This window comes from Camelus ferus, chromosome 4 (genome assembly GCF_009834535.1).
Source record: "Camelus ferus isolate YT-003-E chromosome 4, BCGSAC_Cfer_1.0, whole genome shotgun sequence".
Taxonomy (NCBI): domain Eukaryota; kingdom Metazoa; phylum Chordata; class Mammalia; order Artiodactyla; family Camelidae; genus Camelus; species Camelus ferus.
In genome coordinates, this window is record NC_045699.1 from 38,222,197 (window position 1) to 38,238,938 (window position 16,742).

The 16,742-nt window shown below is 40.9% G+C and overlaps 1 protein-coding gene and 1 long non-coding RNA gene across 2 annotated transcripts in view; one reads left to right on the top strand and one right to left on the bottom strand.

Moving 5' to 3' along the window:
* The window catches only part of RORB (RAR related orphan receptor B), a 171,913-nt gene extending 164,785 nt beyond the window's left edge, over positions 1 to 7,128 (top strand). Inside the window, exon 10 of the mRNA XM_032477856.1 lies at positions 5,827 to 7,128. Within this exon, the coding sequence (XP_032333747.1) occupies positions 5,827 to 5,982 (156 nt within the window). The 3' untranslated portion in view covers positions 5,983 to 7,128. The remainder of the gene's footprint in view (positions 1 to 5,826) is intronic.
* A 3,956-nt stretch (positions 7,129 to 11,084) lies between these two features.
* On the bottom strand, positions 11,085 to 16,498 carry LOC116663158. The gene is made up of 3 exons (XR_004319274.1): positions 13,203 to 16,498; positions 12,494 to 12,660; positions 11,085 to 11,230 (listed from the first exon to the last, which is right to left on the bottom strand). It is a non-coding gene; the product is annotated as an uncharacterized LOC116663158 (long non-coding RNA).
* Positions 16,499 to 16,742: the final 244 nt, after the last annotated feature.

The window sequence follows — 16,742 nt, forward strand, 5'->3', positions numbered from 1 at the left end:
AAGTGACTTAACCTCTTTGTGCCTCAGTTTCCTCATTTGTAAAACATGACTAAAGACAGTATCAATGTCACATGGTTATTTTGAGGACTAAGTGAGATCAAATATTAGCAAGCTGCATGGTTCTTAACAGATGGCATGTAAGTGCTGTTGCAGTTACTGTGGACAGAAGAAATTTTGTTTCAGTTGGGCAGTTTTTACCCAATGGACGTCTGTATTTGAGCTAATCAGTGCTGAGTTACTTCTGTTTCAAAAGATGGAAGTTAAAGGGTTGGGGAGGTGGAGTATGGAATTCCAAGTGATGGGGCAATGATACAGAGGTAAGAAAGTATAAGGTACATTCAGGCTATGAATAATAGATTTGCTTGGATTCTGGATTTGTGAAGCCAGGAAATGAGCTAACACTGGTCACTGTCACTAAAGCTTGTGGAAAAAAGTACATATATATATGTGTGTGTATTATATGCATATACATATATACATATATGCATATATATTTTTAAGCCCCATATGACTAGGGGAGGCAGCCCATCTGTTCTCTGGACTTCACTTTTCTTTTCTCCAAAATGAGGAGTTTGGACTGCATGGTTGTTAAGGTCCCTTCAGTACAATACTCTTTGACTCTGAAAAAGAAAAACAGACATTCCTCCTGACAACTTCTTCTGCCTGCTAATGTTCAGTCCAGTGTGATAGTTTTCAGGTGTTCAGCTGTTCTGCCATTATAATCACTATACAAATAGACAGATTCCTCCAAGTCTTACAAATTCAAATTAGTATTCTGTGCACTATAGTAATTGAACTTAAGATGATGTTCCAGTCCCAAAGCTGCGAAGCATGCACTTGTTTATAAAGCCTGCATCCAGGGGTCAGCGTTCCCATCAGGCTTTCCAGTTCTGGCACAGTAACGAAACTGTATCAGCAACATAGAGGCGGAAATTTGTCTTTCTGTTATAACAGTACCAAGTTATTAAATAAAAGCTTGAAAGATGGAAGGCTTACACAGCCCTGTTTTACACGTTAATAATTGGAATTTTTCCTGAAAGTAACAGGAATCAACTCACACTAGCTTAAGCAAAAAGAAAATAATAAAGTAATGGAGAGAAATCTTACGGAACCTATGGTCAAAAATTCAGCCACCCTTCAGGAGATGCTGGGACCAGGAATCAGGAGGCCTTCCAAATTTTCCATCTCGCAAGTTTCTCTCTCTTTGGGAATCCACTGTATTCTTCTCCCTCTCTGGATGCCAGGTTTCTCTGCTGCCCTGATCATGGTGAAGCATAGCTGGGTCCTAGCTTTGCAGGTCACTCATAGTTTCTGCTGCATTTGTAAAGTGACTTGCTGGCTCTCAGTCTGATTTATGTTCCAAGTGCAGCTGAACCAAGTGTCCACTTTCTAAAGTCAGCCATTGCAGGACGTAAAAGCATTCGATACAGCAAGGATACCAGGATGGAGTAAGGGTGATGGGGTGGGGGGGCTGTGACCTGAACAGATAGCTCTGTTCAGGATTAGAATTCCAAGCCAAGTGTCTGGATTTAGCTAAACAAAACCCCGAAAAAAGGAAAGTAGGTAGATAAGTGACGTGGCTGTGTTTAGCGTCACTTGATGGGCCCTGTTTTTAATCAGCGCTTCTGAAGTTTCTTCCACGTTGATCAAACCATTGTTGGCTTCCTGCCTTGGATGGGAAGGCAACTTGATGGCCTGGTAGCCCGCGTGAGCAAGATCACTAGTTTTTACCACTGCATGTTCTGGTTTTCTGACATCAAATGTACCAGTTATAAAATTGTGGATTCTCTCATAAAACCACCTTCTGGAAAGAAGCATGGTATTATTATCTCTTCTCAAATAGCTGCTTTTTCTTCTTGGAGACCCCTGTAGATACAAGCTAAAGCTTCCTTCTTACAAGAAGTGTTTGTCATAAGAGGGAGATGAGTGTGAAAATGACTTTTTTATAGACCCTCTGTCTGCTCCTGCTACGGGGATTATTTAAACATGGAGAAATTTATTTCGTGACGATTTGAAATTGACTACCCCCTCCATCTCCAAGTACTTCTGGATCACCACCCCAGCTGTTTCCAAAGTTGCTGAGCCATTAACTGCTGCTGAGGCTGCTCTGAGCTCCCTTTGAAATGGGGGTCCCCCAGCTGCAGTCGTGACGTTAATGAGCAGTAAGTGCCTGCCTGCTGCTCCCTCCACCCGGCCCTCCCGGGCTCTGACAAGTGGCCTCCCGGCCCATCCATTGTGCCTCCGGAGTGATGGACGCCCTGTCAGCACTTCCGTTTCCACAGCTGATTGGACGCCTTTAAATCAGCCTCATCTGAGAGCACAGAGGCTGGGGAAGCTCTTTGCCTTTTGGGGTGTGCTTTGCTCAAGTGATCCCAGTGCTCTTTAACAAAGAGCAATTCTCACTTCTGACCCATACTGCTGGTAAGCAGCAGGGACAAGATCCAAATCCCATAAGAGATGGAAGAACTAGGTCCTGAACCAGACTTCCTTAAATCTAGTTTTGGCCAGGAAAGAAGCCAGAGTCCATATTTACTTTCCAAAGCCAAACACATGGTTAAATATTTCCAATACAGACGAGTAACTGTAGAAGGATTTCAGTCATCCCCTTACACATTTAATTTCTCAACCACCCCTCTAAAGGAGCAGAAAACTGCTTTAAGATTTGTAGTACATAGGATTCTACTTTATGAATCACAGTTTATTAAATGAGCAACTCACTTTGGTTGCTACAAGAAAATGAAAATCAATATGATGTTGCTTTTTCATTTCACCAAAAGTAAATGGCTCATTTTCCCATGCATTAACACATGATATACAGAGACTCAATTTTTTGGTGCTTGGCTAACGGGTAAGCTGATTTCCTGGCCTCCATGTCATTTGGCTGAACAAGCATGGTAGCCTGGACTGTCTCTCTCCTTGAGGGAAGCATTGAGTGGGAATGAAGCATGACACCTAACACAGATAGGGCAGGGATGTGCCAGGCACTGCCACAGACAGTTTGTGTTGACTCATTTAAGCCTTACAGCAACCTTCTGAGATAGGAGCTGTTGTCATTGTCATCTGACGGATGAGGCAGCTGAGAGGTTAAATGACGTGCCCAAGGTCACACAGCTGTAACTAGTAGGTCTGGGGTTCAAACCCAGACAGTCAAGCTTGAAAGCCCATACTTTCCTCACTAAGTAATCCTCTTTACGTAGCATAATAATTTCCTTGTCTGCCCCCTGAGAAGGAGCTAACCTTACACTCAGCTACCAGCACTGTCTCAAATACGATAAAGAAGTTACCGGACAATTTGGAAAACCAGTTGTAAATGTATAAGATTTGAGCCTGTTAAACAGTGTTTCTCAAACTCTGTTCTGTGGACCCACTGCACCAGGATCCTCAGGGGTATTTGCTTCAAACGTGAAGTCTGAGCGCCTCGTCTAGTACCTAGACATACTGAGACAGAATCCCTAGGGGCGGATCCCAGTAATCTGCGTTTTCAGGAAGCACCCCTGTGATTCTTGGGCACACTAAAGATTGGCAAGCATTATAGAGTTGCCTCTGGCCGTCTGCGGAGCTCGACACGTCACAGTTGAACTGCAGATGATTGCAGAACGCTATCAAAGCCTCTCTGCATCCAACAGCTACTTCAGGGAGAACTGTGATGCGCAGGAGGTGTTCCAGAATTGTCACAGTCTCCTTCCGTGTGACCCAGCTGGGTGGGAGAGCTTGAATAATTTCCCAGGGGACTCTAGTTAAGTGGACTGTTGTACACACTTTACCTATGAAAATATAGAAAAGACATAGGTTTCCACCCTGGACCCAAAGGGAATCTTTCAGAATGGGATTCTGATCATCTTTCTTAAAGCCCTTCTTCCAAAGACCTTAACAGAGACCGCGAGACCTCGCATAATCTTACCTTGCAGCCTCCCCAGCTTTGTCCTTGAACGTGTTCGCCTCTGCTCCAGCAACACTGAACTTCCTTCAGTTCCCACAAAGCACCAGGAGCCTCAGCGTCTTTGCACGTGATCCTGGAACATATAATACACCACCAGCCCCAGCATCTAGTGAGCCCTCCCTCTTCCCTTCCTTCAGAGCCCGGCTGAAACGGCACTCTCTCAGAAGTGCCTGCCTTGAAGAAGCCAGAATGTCCAGTTACCTACCCCTTCTCCCAGCGCCCTTCCTCCGTGACACTCGCCTCAGGTTTTCATGCTGCTTTTGACTGTGTGGTAACTTTACTGTCGTCTGTCTTCCCCCCTTGACTGTAAGCGGTAGCAGTACAGCTTTGTGAATTCCAGTGTCTAGTAGAATCGTCTGCTACAAATTTAAGTAGCTCATAATGATGGAGAGAAAGTCTGGATTCTCAGTCTCAAATTTAACGTCCATTCTATTGACAAAGATTTTACATTTGTTGATTTCTGTCCCTGTCATTAAGTAGCAGTGGAAACGGAAAGTCTGAACCCCAAACTTCTTTATGTGCTCTAGATCCCTTTAATGAGTATGTCAACAAACCCTAATCCCAGTGCTATTTTTAAATTTCTCATCCTATGACTATATAGTCATTAGTTGTTAAAAGGAAAGTTAATGAAAGAGTGGAAATTTCTGATTTTGAAAAGCCACAAAGTAACTAATTATCTATTTCCTCCTTTACTTCAAAGGCTGAAATGGTTTCTTATTATTGAGTAGGGTAGGGAGCACAGTGAGCCAAATTGGTGATTTGATTTAATGTTGTTTTATCATCACTTTCAAGCGCACCTTTGGTCAGCTCTCTGAACTATCGAGCTTATCTTTTGTAAAAGTATTATCTATGTGAGAGCATATCTTATTCCCACAGTAATTTGATCACAATGACATTTGGTTTTAAGCAATTTTGACACAAAATGATGGTGTCTAAGTGTTTTCTAAATTGTAAATATGTTAAAAGCTAGAATTGTCCATCTCCTAAGACCTACATAGCATTTAGCAAACTATGGATATTTTAAATTATTGTAAAACACTGTCTTCTGGGTATTTAAACTCAAAAAAAAAGTACATGATACTTATATAGCAAAACCCGACAATTATAAGTGGATAGTCTCCCACGAGTTTTTAAAACACCTCCCTAAGGAAGCTAAGTGCCATTGACCTCCCAAAGTCTGTCTTGATTAAGTACAGATTTCATTTTTGCAATGCAGTGGGCAAGGATTAGGGAGGTAGGTGCGGGCAGGCTAGTGACCGTAACAGCAAAGCCGTCCAGATCATGGTGAATTACACCTCATATGGTTTAGGTTACACTTTCTGAACACTGTCACCTTCCACAACTCAAAATCTAATATTCACATCATAAAAACCTATGGGAAATGACAGATAATAATATTAGCTAACAACTGTTTCATGCCTGCAGTATTCTTAACATTTTCACATGAATAACCTCCGTCCATACAACTCAATGAAGCAGGTGCTACAAGTAAGCCCATTGTACAAATGAGAAAACTGAGACATTGACTATGTCACAGCCACGTGGCCACTGAGCTATTTTGGAACCAGGATTCCGACTCAGTCAGCCTGCAGAGCCAGCACCTTCTCTTACGATGAAACTAAACTACCTCCCATACTTTACATAAGAACAACGAATTAGGAAGCTTGGTCCTGCTGTCTTTCCTTCTATTTTCTCTTTAGAGAGTAGGGGAGGTTGTGTTTTGTTTTTGTTCTAAAGGAGAAGCCGAAAGTGAGCCTTCTTTCGTTCTAAACATCTTTTTCCGAAGCCGTTGCCTTCATCTGGGGCCAGGAAGGATGCTGATCCAGAAGACAGAGCACTAATGAGCTTCCCCCTTTTGTCTCCTTCCCTGTCTCTCCATTCTGCAGTTAATAGCCAAGATACCGACCATCACGGCAGTTTGCAACTTGCACGGGGAGAAGCTGCAGGTATTTAAACAGTCGCATCCAGACATAGTGAATACACTCTTTCCTCCGTTATACAAGGAGCTCTTTAATCCTGACTGTGCCACCGTCTGCAAATGAAGGCGACCAGAGAACTGTCTCACAGTCGTGGAATGCATCACCATTAAGACAAAAGCAATGTGTTCATGAAGACTTAAGGAAAATGTCACTACTGCAACATTAGGAATGTCCTGCACTTCATAGAATTATTTTTCACCGCTACAGTTTGAAGAATGTAAATATGCACCTGAGTGGGGCTCTTTTATTTGTTTGTTCTTGAAATGACCATAAATATACAAATATAGGACACTGGGTGTTATCTTTTTTTTTTTTTAATTTTATTCAGGTATGTTTTGGGAGACAACTGTTTATAGAATTTTATTGTAGATACCTATGAGAACAGAGCAGTACTTTACATGATTACTTTTCCTGTTGATTGTTCAAATATAATTTAAGAAATTTCCGCTTAATAGGCTTACCAATTTCTATGTTTTTAGATAGTTGATGCATGTGTAAATTTGTAGCTGTCTTGGAAAGCGCTGTGCATGTATGTAATAAGTATATAATATCTGAGAATATTATATATGACTATTACTTACACATGCACAGGCACTGTGGCTTAAGACACCATACCTACTAGCAAAGGAGGTTCAGTCAGGCTCTCTTATGTTATTTACCTTCTGTGTCACATGTTACCTTTATGTTAGACAATCAGGATTTTGGTTTCCCAGCCAGAGTTTTCATCTGTAGTCAACAGCAGGAAGGTACCAATTTGGAAATAAGTTTACAAAGGAATAAATGTAAGGCACAGCCTCTGTATAAACACTCTGTTTCTGTCAATGACATCAAAGCCTTGTCAAGATGGTACATACTGGAGGAAAAAAATACACATTTGGAGCCATTTTCCTGTTTTAAGAATTAGACCACAAATAACATTATGGAGTCCAGGGCTTTTTTGACCAAACAATAGCTATTTCCTATTTTTCACCAGGACACAAAAAGCAGTTTTTTCTTTGGATTTCAGGTGGTGAAAGAAACTTGACTTTGGTGCTTACTGTGTCTTCAGTAGAGAAATACAGCCTGTAAACTATGAGCACCAGCAATGTTTTGCTAATAAGATTAGAGTAAACGAGAACCCAGGGTCCCAGGGCCGTTTCATGTAAACATTTTCTCTCTAATCACCTTTTTTTTTTTTTTTTTTTGCAAAGAAGAGGTAGGAAGAGAATGTACAAAGTGAAAAAGAGTTCTTTGTAGTCATTCTCTTTAACAAGTTTGTTAGAGAGAGCAGCAATAAAGGGGGAGGCAGGACTTTCTATGTCCTTCCAGTCTGGGGCCTCTGAATTTTTTCAACTCCAAAATGCTGTATTATAAAAATAGAGCAAAACCTTGATAGATTAGAATAAAAGACCTGGGTTATTCTACAGAAGTAATACATCCCAAAGCCAAAACAATTTCCTACGTAGTTTGAAACTGCATCATCCATCTAGCCCAGGATTTTTTTTCCCCCAGCAACCTTTAAAAGTACAGAATACAAGAAGTGAGATCAGGATTAGACAATTTAGACTTCCTAGTACCAGTCCTCACTTCTCCACCTGCCCTCCAATCAAAGTGATCAGCAGAAAAGCATCACTTCCAAGCCATTTGTGTTGCCTGTGTTCAGGAGGCCTCGTGCCTTTGGTCTTGTCAGATCTGAAATACGATTGTTTAAAAGGGAGCTAGAGAAGAGCTTTGTGTATAAGACAGTGAAAATTGTGATCTCCGATAAGGGTAGCCTGGCCATCAATTCAGGAAGACGTGCCCATTTCTCCTGGTCAAACACACACACACATACGTGTACGTGCACACGTACATGCACACCTGCTTTGTGACGTTTCCATCAGTGGAAACTTCGAATTTTTTTTAAATCTCTTATGCTGTCCTGAAGTTAGATGGTTGAGAGCCATCTCCGCGACGCCACAGACCTCCTCACTGATGATCAAACAGGAGTGTTCGTCTTTTATGAAAGAGTCTTCTCCCACCTCATGATTGATGCATTCCAAACCAATGGGGAAAAACAAAAAGGCTTTAAAGTAATGAATCTCTTTCTCAACTACTGTTATATTCAATTAATTTAACTACATTGAACCAAATTACCTTCAGTGTCTAAGAAGACAGCTGTAGACTGCTTATTATGCTGCTACAGGGACTCCGTTCTTTTTGGTGTAAATGTCACTCCTGCTAGCTCTTTGTATAAAGAATTAATTCCAAGAGTCATATTTCCTTCTAATGGAAAGATTACTTTACTGATTGCTAGGAAAACAGGGTAATGGAAGGCACTCAATTAAACCAAGCCGTTTCCAAATGCAATGTATGTTTTATGATTGGCTTGTGATAGGCAATGCTTAATGTGTCTACTTGGTGTTTCCCTTTGAGCTTTGAACTTATGTCAAACTTTGTTTTCATTGTTCTGTTGGCCTAGTGTTTCCCGTTGTCAGCCTGTAATTCCTGCTCAGTTGCAAAGGGAATAATTTGTTTCCTCCCATTTACCTTAGAGGATTTAAATTGGCTCAATTGATGAAGTGGCTGAGAATTTTTTCCTCCCTTGTCCCATGGGTGATGTAGGAAAAAGACTGTTCCCTACAGTTTGCTTCAGGAGGTACTGGATTTGAATTTGTGTCGTTTCCACTAGTGCAAGCATTTCACTGGGACGGCACAGACCTTTTGAAGCTAGGGGACAGGAAACAGCTAGCAACTGAACCAGAACAAAACAGTGGAAACCAGTACACAGCCCCCTTTAGTGGAGAAAGGAGATTTCCATTTTTCGCCACAGTTGCCAAATCTGTCCCTTGAAAGAGGGCCAAGTCATATTTTCACTGGTAACAAAGCACCTTTAAAAGCTGTCCTTTGAACATCTCCTGTGACTACATCTTGAGGTATTTTGAGATTTTTGAGTGAGAACAACTTTCTTTCCCACATGCAATCTATGTCTCTCCCCCGCTGAAGACTCACACATGTTCACAACACGTTCATGATAAAGTGTGCACTAGAAGAAAGGATCCGTGATCTCTCTGTCCTTTTCACTTCATGCTTCGTAAATGACAATCACTGCTTGATGCAGATGTTGCACTGTATCCACTCAGGGATGTTTCGTTTGGGGGGGGGGGGGGGAAGAAAAGGGTACACCAAGAAGGAGGGGAAGAAAACAGGAAAATGACAACAAAACATAAATGGCATAAATTAAATGCGAGAACCACTCTGACAAGGCTTTCAGACCAACAAGCAGTAACTTCACGTAAATGTATCTGACTATTTGGACTTGCTGAAAAGTTTCTCACGAGTAAGAACAACTTAGCCTCGTTTTCGAAAATCTGCTAAAAGCCAAATAATCTAGCTGCCCCATTTGTAGGAATATGTTATCTCCCAGAGAACCCAAGCTGCTTGTACAAGTCCTGAGCGAGAGATCTCAGTGACATGAGATGACACTGACAAGGGAGGCGACGTGTGCTCTGTAAAAGGAAGGGCATATTTTGGACGAAATGCAGGAGAATAAGGGATTCCTCGTGTGGCTTAACATCCCACGTCTACCCCTACTGTCCATGACTGGAGTCCTCTTTGTATCCCTTTTCACGCAGCAATTTTCTCCCCAAAGACTGAAGGTGGAGACGTACTGTACAAACATACCATTTCTGGATTCCCCTTGTTTTAATACTGTCTTCAGGGCTCTGGACTTCAGGGACCACTGAGTGGGTAAAAGCATGGTCGTCTCTTGGGTAATTAGATTTCTTTGTTAGAATCTAAGAGACTTTCAATCACGGTGAACTCTGGATATTAACAGTAGGTGCCAGGGAGGCCTCAGTACATTTCCTACCATAACTGCCTGTTCAGCACATAACTTCACAGTAGTCAAGCTAAACTGTTTGTAGAAAACCACACAGTCAACTCACGCTCCCACGTGTACTAGACTTGACTGCAAAAGCAATTATTCTGTTCCAAGGACACAGCTTACCAGCTTTTTTCAAAAACATCAGTCAGATGCAAATGATGTCAGTTTTGTTCCATGGTCTTTGTTTCCATTTATTATAGAAGGAAAAAATTCTACTGCTATTGGAAATTAGAAGAAATAACTTTTTCCCGACTCTTTTTTTCTCTGTTAACTTTTGTGTCCAAGGAAGTTACTACAATTGACAATAAATTCAGGCAAGGGTGTCTGTGCCCTGGCAGAACCACCATTCAATAGGACAGCAGTAACTTTGAATGTGCATGTGTAGTGAAAATTTGCACAAAGCCCTCTGTAGAAAAAGAGGGAGACACCTACCATCTGCTTTAGATGAAGCAGTGTTTGATTTTCTGTTTCCACCCGCTAGTACAAGTAGCAGCCTGATACGGGAAACCGTGTGGGTCTTTAGACAAGAGTTGATGACCATTTGGGGTTGGTGGAATGGGAGTGTCTCAGGACCAGAGGCACATACTCATTTAAAGCAAATGTTAAAAATTCAAGACTGAAAAGGCCAGGGAGTTGACGCAAATGAGTGAAGCAGTCCAGTGGCAAGCTAGCAAGGAAATGCTCCAGTGAAAGGGGACATCCAGTCATCAGCTAAAGCCGAAGTGTTGCTAAAGTTTCTAAATCGTATGCAATCTCTCGAGTTATAAATGTCAGTTGATGCAGAGCTTAGTGTAGATCAAACAAATATGCCTCTGGGCAGAGGGCAGCCCGTGGTTTGCAACCTCTGGTTTAAACCAAAATTCCAATCTAGGGGCCTGACTGGCTGCCGTAAGTCTGGCCAGATACAACTCTGCGTGGTATTAAAGGGGTCGGGGGGTGGGGGGAACAGGAGAGCTTGCTCTTCTGATACTCAATTTGGTTTTCGTATTTGACTATCCCTGCTAGAGGATATAGTAAGAGGTCAGTTGAAAAAAAGTGTCAAACAGTCTAAAAATGAAAACAATTTAATGATGGCTTAAAAAAGACACTTCTGTGTTGACCCAACTCCCAGCTTCACAGAGGCAGGTGGTTAGATAGATTTCTTGGCACTTTTTTCTGAAAGTCAGATGCACGATTTTTATGCTTTGGAGTCTTCAGTGTGTTTCTTTAAATGTATGGCTTCAGTATCTGTGACAGGTTTTTCTTTTCCCTTGGTTGTATTTAAAGAGTTTCTTCTCCGGTAGTCCGCCATTGTTCTAAGTGTGGGACCATGGATTCCTATGCAGCAGATGGGGGTTGTCTGTTTGTGCACTTTTTTCCTAAGCTGCTGAAGTTCATCCGAAGTGAACTGGCCATAGTAATCTTTGCCTCCTGCATGACTGTAAGCACGACTTCCAGTGGATGAGAAAACGCAGCTCAGTGATTGTTCTTATGGCCAAAAATAAAGCACAAGGTTACCAGAACTGAATAAACCCAGTTGAGGGAAAGCGCAGGGAATGTGCCCCACCCCACCCCTTGCTGGGCAGCATGATCTTTATATTAAACCATCCTCTTCTTGTGGTGGCTGACGGAGGGCGTTCGCCTGCCTCTGTCATGACCAGATGCAGACAGACAACAGCTATGTCTGAATAGCTCCAGATCCCACCTCCAAGCACAGTACCGTCTGCTTCATCTGATTAACACACACACACGGAATGAAAACTACACCTACCGAAAACTGAGTATGTATTGTAGAAATGTAGAGGAAAAATAAAAATATTTTTTCAAATGTAATTACTTTTAATATATGCTTGTGGAAGGTCTAATACGATGTATGCTGTCTCTGTAATTTTTGCTGTAAATAACTGGAGACAGTGAATACACTGATTTTTCTATGTCTCTGTTTAAGCATAAGACTTTGTAACAATTTTTTTAGAGGGGGAAAAAACCAACAAAGAGCAAATATGTACTTGCTTCCTTTCTGCGTGTTATGTACTTCTCAGAAACTGGTTGCGACAGGTTAAGCACCTTGACGGGTCATTGGTGCTAAGTGTACGCTTCTTTTTGTAAGACTGCTGAGAAGGGAACAGGGCTGTCAATTAAATCTGCTCCAAAGAATTTGTATTGAAGATTGGCCTAAGACCTGCAGACTCTATCTGAACTAGACAATATGAAAAAGGAAAGTTAAAAAAAAAAGTTGCCTGAGTAAGTCATCTTTCCTTGTAGCAAGTGGCTTTGTCCATATTCTTTCTGCATGGAATAGCTTAAGGAAAACAAACTCTGCTTTCCGATGAACAAAATATTTTTGTATACATTTATTTCGTATTAGTAACTTGAGGTCAGACTACTCATTCGCTGAAGCCATAACTGACCTTTACCAAATAAATGTTGTCAAGAACCTGGGGGAGGGTTGGGGAGAGGCAGAGAGGGAGGAAAATTGGAAAATTGAAGGTGTCATGAGCTGTAACAACACAGGCAGGAGCAAGTCTGATGAACCTGATGCTTTTCCTGCATCCGAAATATGACTTTAAAAGGCTAGTATTTTATGATGATCAATTTATAATTAAAAAAAAGATATTTAGATTTAAATGAGACTTTCCAATATTTTTGAAATCCCTGACAATACTTCCTTGCTTTTAGGATTGAGAGAAATGATTTTCATATACTTCCAACATTCAGAGATTTAATGTTTGTACCTTAGCTCCAACCTACATGTGTAAAGTGAAGAGTGGGGCTGAGTCCTTCAGCGGTGGACACTGTGTGCTGCTGGGGGCTTGGCTGTACCTGCCAACCCCACTGCACCTTGAATGTGCAGCTTGCGTCTTTTATTAGCATGCACGCCATTGTTGGCAAAGCAAGCCAGTTGCATTGCCAGACATCTGTAAAATAAAAGTATTCACTCTAAAAAGCATAATATTGATTTTTTTAAAGGAATAATGCCTCCTATAGTCACCACTGATTTTTCTGGAGCTTAATTACATTATTACATGTATTATTATTGGCCTATAGAGGCAAAAGGCAAATACAAATAAACCCAGTGACATATATAGTTTTAAAATCTACAATTTTCTGATCTCTCTCTCCTTGTTTAATATATAAGCCCTAATTTCTGTGTATATGGGTAAAACTGCAGCCTGAGTCATTTAGGAAGTAAGCATTGAGTTTTTTTTATTATAAATATACTAGAATAAAACAGCACTCCCTAACAATTAAAAAAAAAGAGTTTTATATTACTTTAGAATGTAATAGGTTTTTGTCCTTATTTTATGTCCTGTAAATTATTAGTTGGATACTGTTAGCATTCCCTGATAATGCACACATGATTTCTGAATGTTTTCTGTAAATGACAATCAATGTTTATGAAGTTCCCTCCTTTAATGCTGAACAAAATTAAAAGAAGAAAAAGAAAAAAAAATCTTACCTCATTGTTTTCTTTCTCCCACACAGGAAACAAGGAGGCTATGAAGAAGACAGATAGATTTAGCTTTAAAAACATTAGTTAGCTTTAAAAACATTATCCCATGGGTCCTTACCTATAGAGTTGCCCCTTTTCCAGAAAATAGTGGGTAATTTTTTTCTCGAAATTCTTGGCCTTAGTCAGAAACACTCATTGAGTAAAGACCCAGGCTTCATTCTAGCCAAACAGCTTACCAAGATGCAATTCAAAAGACAGCAACATCTCTCACAGATAAGCAAAATAAAGCTAATAGCTCTCCTTTTCTAGAACTTTCATAAAAGGAAGCCCCAGCTAGCAGAGCCATATGCAACTCTTCTGCTATTGAGATAAGTGATAGCAGGTCTGAAATAGATGGAAGCTTTCAGATAATAGTTAATGATTAAGTCTCTAGGTCTGATTTTTTTTTTTTTTGAACAAAGCATCACCAAGCTGCTCCAACAGCAAAATCAATGCTCACCAACATATGAATGCTCTGAGTCTTACTTGAAGCTGGAGTAAGAAGCAGTTGAGGATAATCACAGACTCACAGTGATGTTTAAAGGCAGTTCCAAGAGAGGCCGGCAATTTTTCAGGTGCTTGGAAGTTGTAGGTTGGGGTCCCTAGAGCTAAAATGCTCTTAAGAAAAGCAGTTTCAAGCAACTTGCAATAGATTTTAAAACTAGAACCACTGGCCCGTATGACAGGATAAGCATTAGAAAGCCTTCTGTAAAGTCTCTTTAGTCTTTGGAACCAGTGGAAACCCTTGCAGTATGTACTTTTCAACCAACTTCTCGACTCAAGACATCCAGATCCCTGTGGTCCTGAAACAGAACTGCACTGATGTTTCTGTTAAAACACCGCTTATGTCCTCTGGTTTCTAATCAGGTCTTCAAGCGACCAGTCAGGGAAATCAAATATATTAACACAACTTATCCCAGGCTCATGTCACTAGTCACCAACAAGTGATCACAGAACTCTTCACTCTAAAATCATCTAAAGTTTTTTCAGAAACCTAGATTTAAGCAGCATTGAAACACAAGATGAAACTTACTATTTTTAAAATTCAGGTTGGGCCACGTAAGATGACAGTTACTAACCTTTGATAGCATTACCAAAATTATCAATCAAGCTCTTTGTGTGCACAAAGCTTTGTTTCATTCATAGATCCTTTCCTTTATTTAAGAGCAAGAACTGGCAAGATGTTCCCATAATCACACCAGTGATTCTGTGCATAATCACTCGTGTGCATGAGGCATTTCAGACATCAAAGGAGTAGCTGGGGTTTGGCCTCATACTCCAAGTGGCAGCAGCAGCCTGACCCAGTGAGAGACGAGGTAGAAGTGAAGCAAACCCTCAAAGGCCATCTTGGTAGGGAGATGTCTCAGATTTCCAAGCCATCATGTTATAAAAGTGTTCTCTGTTTTCTGAACTTGAACTTGCTAAGTTTAACTGGCTGAATAAATATTATTCTAAGAGACTGTAGAATTCTTGACAGCGATGTGTCACAGATCTTTTGTCTCCCAAGTTCACTAAGCAGGGCATAGAGTAAGCATTCAATAAATACGGCAACCACGCGTATTCGGGGCCATTCTCCTTTTGTAATTTTAGCTTCCCAACTATATACTCGCTGTCACCTCTCTGGTTTTGCCCTTTGAATCATCCTCCAGCAGAGGCACCAGATATAGACATGCTTTTTATCATTAGCAGTGAGAGGGGAAATGACCCATTGGCAAATGGCATTGGAAAAATACTCTTTCCTTTCCTTTCTCCAAAGATTTAACCAAAAGCAATAAAAGGAGCCTGAGTGGCTATTAGAGGTTAGACTTAACTTCCTCGATTTCCACAGAAGACTCAGCTGGGCAGGAAACAAACAAGCAGAGAGACCAGGGAGACTAATTTGTAACACAAATTAGACAAAAGCCTGGACTTGGCATGTCCCTCTCAAATCTCCCAGGCTGGTTTCATCAAATCACAAAGTCTCCATCAAAAAGAAGAGAATCTGGAGAACTAATTTTGTCTCAAGCTGTATCACTGCACAAGAAATTTTAGAGAAGGTACTACTTTTTAAGAAATGGAAACCTTTACAGCTGTGATCATGTGTTCCTGTTGTAGCAGGCAACACAGTGGGCCAAATGTCATCTTAGATGTCATCTTTGTCACTGGGTCCTTCGCATGTAGCCAGAAGATGGGGGAAGCAAGAGAGAGCTTGCAGGATTACACAGTAGGTAGGGATGGGCCAGGCTTACCCACCTTCCACAAATCAGAATTATAGCCAAACGAATCTTTGTCATATCGTATCAAAATAGATGTATCTTTCACTTCTCACTCCCAGTCTTCTTGAAGATAGAAAACCTTACATATGAAAAATGGAGCAATTTTAGTCTATCATGGAAGGAAATTTTTTGAGATAATCATCTGTGTTTTTCCCTCTCTCTTCCCTCCTTTGGGCTCACACTCAGACCTTAGGTTCTTTGTAATTCCTTGCTTCAAGGATTTTTACAAGGTAGAAAACTAAGTCCTAGGCTTCTAAGGACCCCGCCCCAGCAGAAATCAGATGACTGAGTACACGGTGAACAATGATGGAAGATCAGTGGAGAAAGGGTAAAAGTAGGCTGGTTATGAAGGCTCTGGGATGCCTGCCTGAAAACATTACTTTTAACTCAGTGTTTCTATAACTATGCCCTCACAGAACTGGCCACAAGCTGGATTGAATAACTAATCTGTTTTTCCTTATAAATCTTTTTTTTTTAAATATTGAGATTGGTTACCACTCATCTGTATTGATGACCAAGGAAAAAACATCTCTTATTCACAATCACAACTATCAGCTCCAGAAGACAGCTTCTGTTAAGTAGAAAACTCTTAGTTCTATTGAGATTTAATAGTTTTGGAGGAGAATTCAAAGTTTCCGAGGCTCTCCAGGAAGAAGGAAGTGTGCGAGGAAATAGGGGGGAAAGACACCAAGAAAGGAACCAATGAGACCATGAAACGTTGACACTGCTGGGCCAGAGGATAGATGAGGAGAAACTCCCAGTGGCAAGATTTAAGAGCAGGGATGGTAAATGTATGGTTTTAGATTGTCTGCTGCTCATGAACAGTGTAGCTCCAGCACCATCCGCGTGACTCCTGATTTTCAATAGTCAACCTCAGAATAGTTTATGTGACCTTGAGAACTTAAATACCCAGAAATACACAGAGCTCTCTAGAAAATGCTTTGACTTCTTCAGTTAGATGTTAGACAGGATGTGGAATTGTGTGCTAAAGCTAGATCTTGGAGAACAAGAAAGCCCTACCTAATATTAAGCTTATACTGGAACTTAATCACTGACGAAATAACATTTAAAAGAAAATTACTTATTAAATTATTTTATGACTAATCTGAATATTTGATAATAATTATTATTTTTCTATGAGGAGCAATACGACTCTCAGGAACTCTGACACCTGAACACATCTGATGAGCATGAAGTAAGAGTCTGAGGCTCTCCCATCCTCCACTTGGGAAATGGTTCGTGGAACTCAACC